Below are 13,580 nucleotides of genomic sequence, written 5' to 3'. Positions count from 1 at the left end.
TACAATTATTGTATTCTAAGGTTACATTCACCTCCATTATTAATATTTAAAAAAAGAGTATAGAATATCATATCATATTTACAACATATTTCATTTAATAAAATTAATGTTTACGATTAAAAAATATATTACCTAAAAAATTATACATATTATATGCTTAGCACATTTTTTTTATTGACTTACAAGGAGATGGCAAGACATATAAAATCGATAATTGAATGAGTTATATTTCATTCGAATAAGGAGGTTGAGTACATAAAAACCTTAAAAGGGTTTGCATGCATGGGCCTCCGTTTGTGAGAAATTTGCAATTAAAGAAACAGCTTCATGTTTAGTGTAGTTACTTGGAATCAATAAGCATGAAGTGCCGTAGCTGCGGAAACTAAGGCGCGCATTAGTATTTTATCGTTTACGTCCGAGGAATGTTCGAATCCTCGTAGTGCCAACTTTTTTTTTTATAATATTATATATTACTATATTTTATAATATTTCTATAATATTTTTAATATTTTTATTATTTTTATAAGACAAAAATATAATGTACATATATACAATAATATCTGTCTTTTTATATACAAAATAACAAGAATAAACGTTTTAATTATTTTTTATAAAATTCAATTCAATTTGATGATTTTGAAATTTCCAAAAATCAGCAAGTTAACAAAAGTCAGGGTATTGTAAAAATATATTCTTGAGACTAGAGCAAAAAAGTCTAGTACCATTTTTTCTTCTGACAAATAATTAGCGAGATATCATAAGTTAAATATTGAAAAAGTTATTAAGTTTTCCTTAAATATCTCAAAAATATTAGATAAATAAAAAAATGTTTCCGACAAAAGTTGTTCAAATTAATTGCTAGAAAAAGATGATGTAATAAAAATTGGTATATCCATTTAAGATTTTTATGTTGATTTTGACTGGATTTTTCAAAGGTATTCCAAGGTCAAATTCATAGCGTCAGTAAATAGATCCTTTGAAGTTCTACAATTTTTGTCTGAAATATTTTTCTCTAAAATGTCGCGTTAATGAAAAAATCGGGTGACCCGTGTAATCTGAAACACCCGGTATATATCTTATATATTTTATGAAAATAATTGCCTATTTTGTGAAGTAACAATATGAATTTCAGCCAAAGGTGGCCAAGTTTTGTCCCTTCCCGGTACCAATAGAAATGCTTGCAGTAGTAATCGGTACTTTGGTATCGATGCAAATGAATCTCTCTGATACTTACAACGTGTTAACGGTCGGCAACATACCAGTAGGGTAAATATATTTTATGTAAATTAATAATTTATATTTAATCAGAAACATTTAATCGGGCGATCTTTTATAACTCAACGTTTTTTTTTTATTACGAGTGCTAATGCGACCTTATGAAAATGGAATTATCGATATCTTCAGCAATAAAACATTTTTAAATATTCGATCGAATATATACAATATTTTTCAAGTACATGTGTTCTTTTTAAATATTCGATCGAATGTATACAATATTTTTCAAGTACATCTGTTCTTAGTGTTTACAGACTTCGAGTATTTTCTTTCCAACCACATTCTTGTTATATATAAAAAGTTTGTTACTTTTATACACGCGGTGGTATTGATAAAGAAAGTTTAAATTATGAACTACAGGTTGAGTGAAAAGTTCGCGGAGCGGTATCTATAAGTAAACGATTATAAATTAATTATAAATTGTAGTTGGTTATATAGAATCACTCTTCACATGAACCTAGGTTAAGTTTCCATCTGTCAATTCTTTCTGTGTTTACAAGCCAATTGAAGTTGACGTGTCAGTATATTTGTTTGCAATGGAAAATTTGAAACAGCGTGCAGTGATTGAGTTCTTTGTTAAAAAAGGTTTAAAGGCAATGGAAATTCATTCCGAAATGGTAAATGTGTTAGGGGAATCTGCTCCTTCAAAAACAATAGTTTGTAAGTGGGTACTAGAGTTTCAACGTGGTCGTATAAGCATTAAAGATTATCCACGCAGTGGACGTCCAAAAGCGCATCAACACTAGAAATCATTGAGCAAATACATGTTATTGTTTCTGAAGATCCAAGTGTGACTATGCGTGAAATTGCTCGTACCATAGGCATTTCAAATGAACGGGTATGGCATATTTTGCATAAAGAATTACAAATGAAAAAGGTGTTTGGAAAAGTGGTGCCGCATACGTTACCAATTCAACAAAAACTCGCTCGAAAGCAAATTTCTCAGCGTCATTTGGATTTTAAGAAGAATAAAACCGATTTTGTGCGTCGTTTTATAACTATGAATGAGACTTGAATCTATCACCATGATCCTAAATTGAAACAGGAACGTTTACGGTGGACTGAAACTAGATGTTCAGCTCCAAAGCTGAAGCAAACAAGCATGAAAGATCGGCAAAAAAGGTTTTAGCATCAATTTTTTGGGATGCTAAAGGGATTTTGTTAATTGACTATCTGGAAAAAGGTAGAACAATTGACTGTGAATATTATTGTAACCTTTTGGATCAATTGGACGCAAAAATTCGTGAGAAAATACCTGGTTTGCAGCACAGACAAATCATTTTTCACCAAGCAACGCACCTGCTCACACAAGTGTTTTGTCAATGTCTAAATTCAATGAATTGAAGTACAAATTGCTTGGTCATCCACCGTATTCGCCAGATTTGGCACCCAGCGACTTCTATCTGTTCCGAAACCTGAAACAATTCCTCCATGGAAAGCATTTTTTGTCGAATGAAGAAGCTATAGCAGCCATAGAGGCATATTTCGCAGACCTCCTAGAAACATACTTCCTCGATGGAATAAAATTATTGCAGAGCCATTGGGCCAAGTGTATTGAAGTTAATGGAGACTATATTGAAGAATAAAATCATTTTTAGAATTTGGTATTCATTATTTCAGTTTCGCTCCGCGAATTTTTCACGTAACCTGTAAAACGCACTCGGCGATTCATCATGTGTATTACGTTTATTGTGTAGGATGCAAGTTATAAAGAACATCCGCGAAGTGTGTGTCTTCGATTTCGATGGAATTTGGTATATTTATAGAGTAGCCACAAATAAAAGACCCAATTTTTTATCAGCAATGGTTCAAGTTTAAGGGGTGAAACTGCCCCTCAAAGTTCCATCCCCTTTATGCTATTTCAATAATGATTGCAGATAAGATAAAACGTTTTAATCAAAAATTGTACGACGATAAAAATCGTATATTTCGCGCACACACGCTTCGCGGGTGTTCCTTATTAGTTTGTCAGACGCATTATGATTCACATTTGATTTTTAAGTTATCGATCCTTCCCAAAGGATTGTGTATTTCTTATGAGGTTATAATATTGAGATTTTTAGATTGCCAATTCCGTCAGTGCCGCCACTATCTCTTATACCCAACATTCTAGTGGACAGCTTCGTGATTACTATGGTCGCTTACACAATATCGATGTCAATGGCACTGATTTTCGCGCAGAAGATAGGCTATGAGGTCGACTCTAATCAAGAATTGATAGCGCAGGTAAATTTGAATGTGCCATCGATATTATATTGTCAATGCAAAAAACATTGAATAAATATCAGAAAATATAATTTCGAAAAACGTATATTTTTTGTTTAATATATTTGGATTAAATTGTATAAATCTCTTATGTATATAAATTATTTATCTTTTTCTTACATTTATTTTTGTTAAAAACATTTTACAACTGAATTTAATATAAATATGTATTTGTCATTATAAATAATTATTTATGTCTTCCAAATAAAAATATCTTATTAATTTTCTTAGCTGGGACCTTTTGGCATTCGTCAACTGTATATAGGATGTTTGAAATTTCTTTCTTTATCAAATATTAGCTTCAATATTTAATTTTCATTATTAAATCACAATTGTGTCTTTTCGGATTATATTATTTTTAAATTGCAATCTAAATAGAAAATGATTATGTAATTAGATAAATATTTTTTTAATGAGATCATGTAGTTTTTTTTTTACATACATCGATTTCACTCGTCATTTTGTATATAACAAGATTATAAACAATGTGACAAGATTATCGAAAGAAAAGAATATTTTCCGAGATATACATTTTATCCTAATACTTTTTAGCATAAATTATAAAATATGTCGTATTTAAAGTATCTAAAGTATTTACTTTTAAATGACATTATTTAAAGATTTTTATATATGGAATAACAAATGAAGAAATTAATATAAAATAACATTGTACAACATGAAATAGTAAAGTCTATTCTAGAAATCTAGTCTAAAAATAAAAAAATAATCTATTGCACTATATAGGTGCATTGATATATTTATGTATGCTGTAACCCACGTAAAGTGTAAAAACTCTAAAAATATTTCTAATTATATAAACAAAAGTCTATTCCCTCTCTCTCCTGAAGGGGGATGAGGGTAATTTTGTAATTTCAAATGGGACCTCCTATGAAATGTTACATATTTAGATCCTACGGAAAGAAACAAATAAACTTTATCTGGAATATTTCTTTAAAAAATACTTCTATCAAAAGTTATAAACATTTAAACTTTACAGTAAAATGCATTCAAAGTAAAGTAATTAAATAAAAGACTTCATAGTTTTTCATAATTTTTACTTTATTAAATGTACGAACTGCTGACCACTCACATTTAATTCTTTGAACCATATATTTTTCCTTACGCGCAATTTTCGCCGAACTCCTCTATAAAGGGTTTTTCAAATCGTTGAATACGAATCTAATGTCGGAAATTAGAATTATTCGAAATTCAAGATGATGGGTCGAAATTAGATTGATCTACGAGGGTAGTCCCAGAAGTACCTGACCTGACGTATAGATAGCGGTTGTTGTTTGAAAAGAATGACCATAGTAGAAAGTACCAACCTTATAAAGCTTAAGTTTGAAGTTTGACGACGCTACGTTGTTTAGTATCAGGTGTAGTAAAAAGAAATCCATTATTTTTCCAATAGATGGCTTTAGTTATCTGTATCTCGCGTTGTATAAGTCCGATCGGGTTCCACTAGATGGCGTTAGAAAGATGAGATTTCGTACTAAAAAACTTTTCTGACAGTTTTGTGATTAGTTGACTCAGTTTTGTTTGAGCGCGCGTCAAAGATGGACACTAGCAAAAAGAAAATACGCTATATTTTACAGTTTTTTTTCGATAAAGGCGAAAACGCAAGCCAGGCGGCTGAAAATGTGAATAATGTTTATGGTCCTGATACTGTAATAGCCAATCATGTGCAATTTTGGTTTCGTCGATTCCGTTCCGGTAATTTCGATGTCAAAGATGCACCACGCACTGGAAGGCCAATTGTCGAAAATATCGATAAAATCATGGACATTGTCGAGTCCGACCGTCATGTAAGCACTGTTTCGATTGCCCAAGAGCTAAAGATTGCACAAAAAACCGTTTGGAACCATTTGAATAAGGCTGGATACAAAAAGAAGCTCGATGTATGGGTGCCACACGAGTTAACGAAAAAAAACCTCATGGACCGAATTTCCATCTGCGAATCGCTGCTGAATCGCAACAAAATCGATCCATTTCTGAAGCGATTGGTCACTGGTGATGAAAAGTGGATCACTTACGACAACGTCAAGCGAAAACGGTCGTGGTCGAATCGCGGTGAGCCAGCGGAAACGGTGGCCAAACCAGGATTGACGGCCAGGAAGGTTTTGCTGTGTGTTTGGTGGGATTGGCAGGGAGTTATCTACTATGAGCTGCTCCCCTACGGCAAAACTCTTAACTCGGAACTGTACTGTCAACAATTGGACCGTCTGAAAGAAACAATCGCCCAGAAGCGGCCAGCTTTGGCCAATAGAAGAGGAATTGTGTTCCATCAGGACAACGCCAGGCCACACACATCGATAGTGACTCGCCAGAAGCTCCGGGAGCTTGGTTGGGAGGTTCTTATGCATCCACCTTATAGTCCGGACCTGGCACCAAGTGATTACCATCTGTTCCTGTCCATGGCGAACAATTTTGCTGGTGAAAAATTCGCTTTACGAGAGGCTTGTGAAAATTGACTATCTCAATTTTTTGCCAATAGGGACGAGGGCTTCTATGAGAGAGGCATAATGAAATTATTTTCAAAATGGCAACAAGTTATCGAACAAAACGGCGCATATTTGATCTAAATCGGATCATTCTAACTATGGTAATTAAAGCCTTCAATTTCATGCAAAAATAATGGATTTCTTTTTACTACACCTGATATTTGTTTGGCAGCCATCAATAGTGAACGCTCTCAGTGAATTTGTAAACATAGAAAAAATTGGTTATCGTTATGTGATACAATACTTTCATTTGAAAAGCCTCAGTTCAACCAATATGAAAGTGGAGCTAGATTCTACTCTGGGAGAGTCTGCTCCTTCGTTTACAACAGTAAAATATTGGGTGGCAGAGTTTAAACGAGACCGTACGAGCTGTCAAGACGAACATTGCAGTGGTCGACCAAATGAGGTGACCACGTCAGAAATGGTGAAGAAAATCCACAAAATGGTATTGGATGACCGTCGACTGAAAGTGCGCGAGTTAGCAGACATGGTAGGTATTTCAAAAAGTGCTGTACATCGCATATTGACTGAAAATTTGGACATGAGAAAGCTGTGCGCAAGATGGGTGCCGCGATTGGAACAAAAACAGCGTCGTGAGGATGTTTCAATCGAGTGTTTGGCGAAGTTTCGCAGCAATAAAGCCAAGTTTTTGCGTCGATTCATAACCATGGATGAAACATAGGTCCATCACTTCACATTGAGACGAAGGAACAGTCAAAACAATGGACCAAGGTGGCTTGATGACTATTTTGAGGAGCTCGACGATTCCCACTATAAACAGGATGTCGAAGCTGTTGAACATCGCTGGGAAAAGTGTATTGAGCTGAAAGGAGACTATGTAGAGAAATAAAGATATTTTTTCCCAAATTTTTTGTTTTCTTTGTTAGGTCAGGTATTTCTGGGACTACCCTCGTACATCAAATTGTGTATCCGAAGGTTTTTGGGCTCACTGATTACTAATCTGAAGTCGAAATCGACAAATTCAATATGGCGGACCCAATATGGCGGATCAAATTGTGAAAATTAGATCGATTCGCATTAAATTGTGTATCAGAGGATTTCTGAGGTCGCTGATTACGAATGTAAAGTCGAAATTGAGAAACTCAAAATCACATAAAATTATCTATCCACGAGTTTTTGGGGTCGTTGATTTTGCGACTTGGTTCAAAACAACGAAACTCAGAAGCGCGAATTGAAAAGTCAAGAGCCGAATTGACCGATTTTTGGAACATAAATGGGAATGAGATTTCTTTGTCACTATGGTGATCATACGCTCATTTATATTTGCCCTGTTCACATTTATTGCCACAAGTTATGAAGATAATGTAATAAGAGCATGACTCCATACAATTTTGTGAATGCTTTATCAACTAATTTTACTACACGAATAATATACAGTACCCACCAAAAGTTCCGGGCCACCTAAATAACTTCTAAATGGCTTAAGATATTGTATTCAAATTTATAGGGATACGATGGGATTATAAAATCTATCATTTACTCACAAAAACACCCACCTCTACATTACAGCGGGTCAAAGGCAGAGGGAGGCCGGAAAATCTTAAATGACATTTGGGGTTGAGTGAGGGCTCATTTGAAGGAGCTTTTTGAGACGAGAACAATGCGGGATCGTCGAGGTCTCTACGATCTTTTTCACAGTTATGATCATTTAAACATTTCTATTAAGATTTTGCGATAAAGAGACTACGACGAGTAAGATAAGGCTTCACCCGTATTTCTAAATAGGTAGAAGTACATATGTGTGTATGTATATGTGTTTGTGTTCGCCGCGAGGATAAGGACTCCGTGGTTCATCAACTCCACAGTATTTCACGACTTTAGACCTTCCTTTTCACGAGAAATGCAGCTGCACCCATAAAGTTCCTAACACTGATGTATGTAAGGAATAGAAACACTAATTATTTTATTAAATGTTCGAATTGGTGTCCTTTGACAACTTAGCAGTGTCCTAAGCGAACGTAAAACGTATCCATAACATTAGTTATAAAATCTGATGTAATTTAATTCGAAACGTTCACTATTTTTTCTCACAGCTCTTCTAAGTTTGCGGACCTAGTCTTATAGGCTTTGGCTTTTAAATATTCCTAGTAAAAAAAGTCCAATGGGGTCAGATTTGGTGATCTCGATGGCCATTCTATTGTGCCTCTTCTACCAATCCATCGATCAGTAAAAACATTGTTGAAAAAATTTCGAGCTTTCAGAGAAAAATGAGCCGGAGCCCCATCCTGCTGAAACCAAACATTGTGGAAAGCATCTCTAGTAATATCTAGAATAGGTATCACTTGGTTGTTTAGTAAATTGCTGTAATTTTGTGAATTTATATTTCCTTCAATGAAAAATGGTCCTATAATACGATTAAGCATTATTCTGGCCTAAACATTAACTTTCTGAGGATACTGCGTGTGACTGTCTCTCATCCAATGTGGATTTTCATCTGCCCAGTATCTTATATTCTGTCGATTTACAGAACCTATTAATTTAAATGTTGCCTCATCAGGAAAACAGATCCAGTTGAAAAACTGACCATTATCACCAAATCGTGTCATCATTGTGTCATAAAATTCCACTTTTCTGTCATAGTCGTCTTCGGACAGCTCTTGGACTAAACATATTTTGTAAGGATGATAGTGATGCCTTTTGAAAATTCGACGGACTGATGTTGCGCTAATATCATTTTGTTGAACTGTTCTCGAGATCGATGTATGAGCATTATTGTTCAGTTAACAGAACATCTAAAGCTTTTTCATCATTAGTGGCATCTTTGGGTCTTTCGGATTTTGGCACATTTTTAATTAAACCGGTTCTTTGGAAACGACTAACAGTTCTTTCAACAGTTGTTTTTGAAATTGATTCACGGTCAGGATAAATGGCATTGAATAAATCCGCTACTTCTCGATAGAACCTTCTGTTACCACACCCTCTTATCATCAATATAGTGATCCTTTCCGTATCAGTTAAATACATTTTATGACAAAAATGTACTATAATGAAAATTAACTAAAGCAAATAATGAATTGTACCGGTGCTCTCAAAAATTCTAAAGCTATTGAATATGAATTTGTAATGTTATTACTAATTGTAATGTTATTAATTAGTTTGTAGTTGGAGCTTATAACATATTTAGTTGTAGCTCACAAATCACGTATGGCTGAATGCGTGTAATACACATTACATATTGCATAATACAATTAAATAGCTACAATCAAAGTCTATGAGACTAGGTCCGCAAACTTAGAAGAGCTGCGAGAGAAAATAATGAACATTTCGAATTCAATCACATCAAATCTTATAACTAACGTTATGGATATGTTTTACGTACGTTTAAGACATTGTCAAGTTGTCGCAGGACACTAATTCGAACATTTAATAAAATAATTAGTGTTTTTATTTCTTCATACATACATCAGTGTTAGGAACTTTATGGGTGCAGCTGCATTTTTCGCGGCACGGAGAGTTTGGAGTCGTGAAATACTGTTGAGTTGACGAACCACGGAGTCCTTATCCTCGCGGCGAACACAAACACACATATACACACACATGTATTTCTACCTACTTAGAAACACGGATAAAGCCTTATCTTACTCGCCGTGGCCTCTTTATCGCAAAATCTCAATAAAAATGTTTAAATGATTATAACTCTGCGAAAAAATCATAGAAACTTCGACGACCCCGCATTGTTCTCATCTCGAGAAACCCTTTCAAACAAGCCCTCACTCAACCCCACATGTCATTTAATATTTTCCGACCTCTCTCTCCCCTTGACCCGCTGTAATGTAAAAGTAGATGTTTTTGTGATTAAATGATAGGCTTCGTAATCCTATTGTATCCCTATAAATTTTAATCCAATATCTTAAACTATTCAGAAGTTATTTAGGTGGCCCGGAACTTCTGGCGGGCATTGTATAGTTCAATACTAGCGCGACCAACGAGAGTCAAATATTCGATTAAAATTCTAGTAAAAATTGTAAATCGACAATGTTTTGTTTCATTAAAGGAATATTCTTGTGATTAAAATTGATATTCCCGAATGCATTTTGCATTTTAGCGATTTTACTTTTTCAATTAGAGCTTACTGTTTTCTTGATTCTATTTCAATATAATTACTATGTTCCTGTATTTTTTATTTACGCAGTTGAGAATATCCATGTAGTTTTTGGTAATTTGCAATACATACTTTCTCTGCTTTTTTGGATTCTCCATATTAGGACCGCTATTTTGAATTTTTTTTTATTTCGGATCCATAAGCAGCGACCTTGAAATCCTGCGGATACACAATTTGATGCGAATCGGTCTAATTTTCATAACTTGTTCCGCAATATTAAATCCGCTCGAGTTTCTCAATTTCGACTTCAGATTCGTAATCCCCGAGCAACCCCGAGAACCCTCGGATATATAATTTGATGCGAATCGGTCTAATTTTCACAATTTAATCCGTTATATTTGGTCGGTCATTTGGAATTTCTCAATTTCGACTTCAGATTCGTAATCAGCCACCCCAAAAACCTCCGGATATACAGTTTGATGTGAACCGGTCTAATTTTCACGACTTTGATTCACTATATTGTGCTTGCCATCTTGAATTTTGGAAAACTTACAATTCTGACCTCATATTCGTAATCAACGGCCTCGAAAACCCCCGAAAAACCCCGAAAAACAAATTTGAGTACATATTATCAGGGCGAAATCCTTAATTAAGATAGATTTTATGCAATCTGTTTTTTCATAATTGGAACTGCCATATTAGTACAAGTTTTGAGAATTTTGAAATTTCGACTTCATTTTCGGAATCAGCGATGTCCAAAACCTTCGGATACATACTATTAGAAAAATAAGAAATGAAGAAATATTTTTTTATTCAATTCGACGAGGTGTGACTTATATGCCACATCATGTTTCAAAGGATTAATCACTTATTAATTCTTTTTACAAAATTTTATCTAATTCTGAACATTCCTGAGGTCACGCTCGCGCAAGCTTCACATATTCTTCGTTTCAAATCTTTTTTGTTGTAGGTGGTTGAAACATAACTTTCTTTTTATATATTCCTATGGTTGAAAATGCATGGCAACGCTAATGTATACTACTGTGATCAAAAAATAAGGTGAATTTGTTTATAAAATGAAAAATCTTTATTTATTCTTCCAAATCAATTTCATCGCCTTCAAAGTACTCCCCGTCCGACACAATGCACTTATGCCAAGGTTTTTCCAATCCTCGAAATAGTCAGAGAAGTCTTTTTCCGGGATGGCCTTCAATACTTTCTTCGATTCGACTTTTATTTCCTCAGTCGAGTCGAAACGGTGTCCCCGGAGCGGTCTTTTGAGTTTGTTGAACAGCCAGAAGTCGCACGGTGCTAAATCAGGCGAATACGGTGGTTGTGGAACGATATGGGTCGAATTTTTGGCAAAATGTTCTCGAAGAACCAATGCAGTGTGGGATGGTGCATTATCGTGGTGCAAAAACCAAGAATTGTCTGCCCATAATTTTAGCCTCTTGAGGCGAATAGCTTTGCGCAAACAACGCATAACACTCAAATAATATTCCTTATTAACAGTTTGAATTTCTTGACGTGGCTTTCATTGGTAGATGTTGATGGTCGTCCGGGGCGCTGTTCGTCTTGAACTCGTTCTCGACCTTCTTTGAAGTCTTTGTACCACTTGTAAACATTTTTTTGCGACATAGCCTTATCACCAAAGGCCTTCTGCAACATCCTCAACGTTTCCGCGGCAGAATATTCATTCCGCAAACAAAATTTAATGCAAATTCTGTGCTCAACAAAATCAGACATAGTAAAAATCGAAAAACTCACTTTTGTATGTTTACAAAAACACATAGTTCTGCAGCAATTGAATATATTGACATGAAACTCTGCATAGATGTCAAAGACAGTGCTACCAACCCACAAAAAAATAATTTCATGATTTTATAGTACTCGCGAAGTTTAAATGAAAAATTCACCTTATTTTTTTATCACAGTAATATACGTGTATTATGTGTTTATGTTTTACCTGTTAGTATCAAGGTCTTCGTTTTTGTTAGAAGACTTGAGTAGAGTACAATATCATTCATACCTATCCATCGGGAAACAAATGCAAGTTTATGTACATTTAATCAATTCTAAGTTGGCTTTTATGTTATATCACTTTCCAAAAGTATGACTCGATTTGACGTGGAAGTTGTTAATATGTTGCTAATTCTGAGAGAATGTGAGAAAAATTCTCGACATGTAGCAGAATTATTTTATGAACATTATGATACTAAAAGTTGCCTATGGCATTTGTTCGTCTAAAAAAGCGTTTATACAGGGTGCGCGTTTTAAAAGACCCACTCAAATATCTCAGAAACACTGCGTTAAATAAAAAAATGCTTAAGACAAAAGTTGTTTAGCTTGAAGGGAGACATAGGACAGCGATAGCATTTTATTTATAAATGGCTCCATTTTCGAGATATTTACTGATTATCAATTTTCTTAAATGGAAATCCAAATGTTTTATTATATCATCTTTTTCCACCAATTAATCTGAACAACTTTTGTCTGAAACATTTTTTTAATTGCTTAATATATTTTGAGATATTTAAGGAAAACTTGGTAACTTTTCCAACATTTACCTTACGATATCTCGCTAACTATTCGTCGAAAGAAAAAATAGTATTAGACTTTTTTACTTTATTTCCTATCAAAAATATACTATAACAGTACCCTAACTTTTATTAATTTAATAATTTTGAAATTTCCAAAGGTCGATAAGTTAATAAAATTTAGGGGAGTATTATAGTAATATATTCTTGATAGTAAATAAAGTAAAAAAGTCTAATACTACTTTTTCTTTCGACGAATAGTTAATGAGATATCGTAAGGTAAATATTGGAAAAGTTACCAAGTTTTCCTTAAATCTCAAAATATATTAAGCAAATAAAAAAATGTTTCAGACAAAAGTTGTTTAAATTAATTGGTAGAAAAAGATGATATAATAAAAAAACTGGGATTTCCAATTAAGAAAATTGATAATCAGTGAATATCTCGAAAGTGGCGCCTTCTATAAACAAAACGCTATCTCTGTCCTATGTCCTCCTTCTAGTTAAACAACTTTTGTCTTAAGCATTTTCCGATTTAACGTAGTGTTTCTGAGATATTTGAGTGGGTCCTTTAAAATGGGACACCCTGTATATACAGGGTGGACCATTTTAACCTTTAATGGAGAATAACTCGACCGGTGAGCGAAATAATGAAAAAAGTTTCATACAAAAGTTGTTGGACAAGGAGGGGGACGTATGACCATATCCTTGAATTTGACCTTAACTTTGACCTTAGGGGTTATTTGAAGGTCAAATAACATTTTTTAAATGGAATTGCCTATTTTCGACCCCGGATTTGGAAAGAGCGGGAAATTTTAGAATAGGATATGGTATGATCGATAAGATCAAATGTCATGTTTTGAGGTCATTTCAAAGTCAAAAGGAACTTGTACGTGTATTCATGCGAAAATCGTATCTGTATACGGGGATTTCTAAATTATC

The 13,580-nt window shown here is 34.2% G+C and overlaps 1 protein-coding gene across 4 annotated transcripts in view; it reads left to right on the top strand.

Moving 5' to 3' along the window:
- The window catches only part of LOC105190690 (solute carrier family 26 member 10), an 83,342-nt gene that overhangs the window by 39,417 nt on the left and 30,345 nt on the right, over positions 1 to 13,580 (top strand). For all 4 annotated transcript variants that reach the window (XM_011153566.3, XM_025299997.1, XM_011153568.3 and 1 more), the window contains 2 exons: positions 1,133 to 1,266; positions 3,339 to 3,501. In XM_011153566.3, coding sequence (XP_011151868.1) covers positions 1,133 to 1,266; positions 3,339 to 3,501 — 297 coding nt within the window. The remainder of the gene's footprint in view (positions 1 to 1,132; positions 1,267 to 3,338; positions 3,502 to 13,580) is intronic.

The sequence above is a fragment of the Harpegnathos saltator genome, unplaced genomic scaffold (genome assembly GCF_003227715.2).
Source record: "Harpegnathos saltator strain DR-91 unplaced genomic scaffold, Hsal_v8.6 scaffold312, whole genome shotgun sequence".
Lineage (NCBI taxonomy): Eukaryota > Metazoa > Arthropoda > Insecta > Hymenoptera > Formicidae > Harpegnathos > Harpegnathos saltator.
Note: the sequence above shows the minus strand (reverse complement) of the source record. Positions and strands in the feature narration are given on the sequence as shown.